Raw genomic sequence first — 3,007 nt, forward strand, 5'->3', positions numbered from 1 at the left:
ATAGATTATATATTATTGTATCTAGATTTTCAAAATTAGAATGTACTGTCAAAATAATATACAACACGTGTTGTCATATTTACAAAATAGCTCACTTATTTTCATGTCTATTTGAATATCTATCTAGAAAAATTATTTTATTTAATGATAGCCAGCAGTGTATCTAAATTAAATGATTAAATTATTAAATATAAAGAGGTTAAAAAATTCTAGCTAATATATTAAGAGTTCAATTGTTAATTGTCTAATATGAATACATTAAAAATTTAAATATAATTCTTCAAGCATTTTGTTACTTTTCAAACTTTAGTAACCATTTACTGTTTGAAAAATAATTTGGAGTAGAATTTAGTGAAAGATATTAAGCCTTCTTAGGAAGTTACTTTCTTTAGTTAGAGAAAACAGTAAAAAGGAAAACCTTGGAAATATATAGTGTAAACTTTCTACATTACGAATAATTAATAAGCCATTAATTCATGAGGGGACCAGTTCAACAGAAAATATACCATTATAATAATAGTAGTAATTTTCAGATGAACTAATCTAACTCCTAGGCTTTGGTCAGATATAACCCTCTTCAACTAGTCATGATGATTTGAAAAGATATAACTGCTAACAACTTTTAACACTAAGAAGTACTAACACAAAAGTGCACAACATTAATATGCATAAGACAAAGTCTTAGTACAACATTATATTACTTAAGGACAAGAGAGTAACACATTCAAAACCCTAATATATTAATCACTTTTATTTTTTCCTCTAGTAGGGAGAGACACCTACATTTGCCGGTGAGAAAAACCCATCTTTCATAAGCACGTCCTCAGCTTCCTACACTCACAAACACAGATTTTGAAGTTAAAAACCCTAGAAATAAGAGAAGACTCCTTTGCATATATTTGTCTATCCTTTTTTATTTTATATACTTAAATTTAATAAAAAAAAATTTGATTATAATAAATGTTTGCATAACATACATTACAATAATTTGTCATATTTCGTCACATTTTAAAACCGTGATTATAACTAAAAAAAACTGTCATTATAAATCAGTAGTCACTATTTTCGCTTCTATGTCACGATTTTTCTCAACCTCGCACACCTGATGGTCATGCTGAAGGATGGCGGTGTTGGGCCAACCAAGAACTTCGATGACTACATCAAAGGAGTGCTAGGAGGATTTTTTGAAAAAATAAAAATAAAAATATTTTTTTTGAAAAAGAAGGGGTATATATCCATACATATACTAACATACAGTATCTAGGGCTCTCAAAGTACCTGGCGAACATTAGCTTTCTTCACGGGTTGATGATCAGGCATAAGTCCGAAATGAATGTGTGGAAAATGGGCCCACTGAAACAAAGGAAAAAATATGGACCCCACACATAAATAAATTAGAAAAATCTTTTTGAAAAAAAAAATAAGGAACAAAGTGATGTATTTAGAGATATGTCATATATGTGTTTAATTAATTTAAAAAAAATAAAAAATTTAAGTCGCAAGCATTGGGAATAATCTAAAATGGGAAAAAAAGTCCCCTAAGAGAGTAAGATTTAAGATTCTCCTTGGATCTCACATTCTTTGCAGCAGCACTGAAGGCTTCTCTATGACTTATATCAGGATTCCCAGCCTTGATACGTTGGATCTCATCCCTAAAATTCAAATGATGTGTCAAGAATCAAGATCATGCAATTTGAATAATAATTTCATGCATATATTTAATTAGCAACATAAATAAGAAAAAGATTCATAACAATAACCAGTATTTAATATAGGATTTTTCTAATAAATATTCTTTGCTAAAGATAAAAAAGAAAAAACTTTTTATTAAAAAAATAATTAATACATTTATTCTAAAAACTTAATTAAAATATTTAAAAAATATAGATGTAACTACAAATCTTTAAATTCTAAATTTAGGAAAATTATATATACCAACAAAATAATGGTAACAAATCATTAATTTATAATTAGTAGTAACTAATAATAATAACATGAAATGAATTAAACTTACTTGATGAAGCGGTTGTAGGCAGATGGAACTCTCTGTCTCTTCTCTGGAGCTGGACAATGGAAACACACAATGGACAACATTGCCACAGGCAAACAGACACCAACATTAAAAATCACATTGCTCACCCTTTTTGGCCCTAAAATAAAATACCTTCTCTCTCTCTCTCTCTTTTGATCTTTCTATATCATTACCTCATCATTATTATAGTATAGTATCTCTCTTAACAATCACACTCTCTCTATGGATTCAGCACTATATTTCCGGGGGGAGAATTCTGTCTCACTCAATGTATTCATCAAAGGAGACATACATTTAAAAGTAAAAAAAAAAAAAAATTAAAAGACCACAAATTTTTTTCATTAAGTTTATACAAGCTTTGATTCCTTTAATAATTAGGTTTTGATAAAGTAAATTACTAGTTAATATTTTAATTTTCAATACTTTAAATGCACTAAAAAATGAATTTCATTTTAAAATGTTAAAAATATCCTTAACAAAACCCTAATTAATTCCAGTACCTTCAAGGGGTAAAAAAAAGGAAAAAAAGGTATTACTTTCATAAGCCCTTTAGGATTTCAATTTCATTGTGAAAAGTGAGAGATATATAAAAAGTAGGCTAAGTTTGAAAAATTTTGGAAGTCCAATGTTTAAACAATCAAATCAAATCAAATTGAAACACAAAAGTGTGCTTTTTCTGGTGGTAACTTTAAACATTATGCACAAGAAAAGAAGGGAAAAAGAGAGAGTAAGAGAGAGAAAGAAAGAAAAAATGAATAATCATGAGAAAAATGTGGTTGTGCTAGGTACGTAAAAATTATTGATCTTTCTTTAGGCAATTGTATGTAGTAATGCATAGAAACCTTTGAATAACTTTTTGAGATTGACAAGTGAGTATTTGATAGAGAAAAACAACTTTTGTTTTCTCACTTTATTGGTCAAATAATAGCAACACTAATATTATAGGGCCACTATAGCTATATCACTGATCTGAGC

At 28.1% G+C, this 3,007-nt stretch overlaps 1 protein-coding gene across 1 annotated transcript in view; it reads right to left on the reverse strand.

Annotated features, from left to right (window-relative positions):
* The window catches only part of LOC107625911 (axial regulator YABBY 1), a 3,921-nt gene continuing 1,498 nt past the window's right edge, over window positions 585-3,007 (reverse strand). The window contains exons 4-7 of the mRNA XM_016328643.2: window positions 2,015-2,063; window positions 1,577-1,652; window positions 1,279-1,353; window positions 585-831 (exon numbers count right to left, since the gene is read on the reverse strand). Of these exons, the coding sequence (XP_016184129.1) occupies window positions 763-831; window positions 1,279-1,353; window positions 1,577-1,652; window positions 2,015-2,063 (269 nt within the window). The 3' untranslated portion in view covers window positions 585-762. The remainder of the gene's footprint in view (window positions 832-1,278; window positions 1,354-1,576; window positions 1,653-2,014; window positions 2,064-3,007) is intronic.

The sequence above is a fragment of the Arachis ipaensis genome, chromosome B02 (assembly GCF_000816755.2).
Source record: "Arachis ipaensis cultivar K30076 chromosome B02, Araip1.1, whole genome shotgun sequence".
Taxonomy (NCBI): domain Eukaryota; kingdom Viridiplantae; phylum Streptophyta; class Magnoliopsida; order Fabales; family Fabaceae; genus Arachis; species Arachis ipaensis.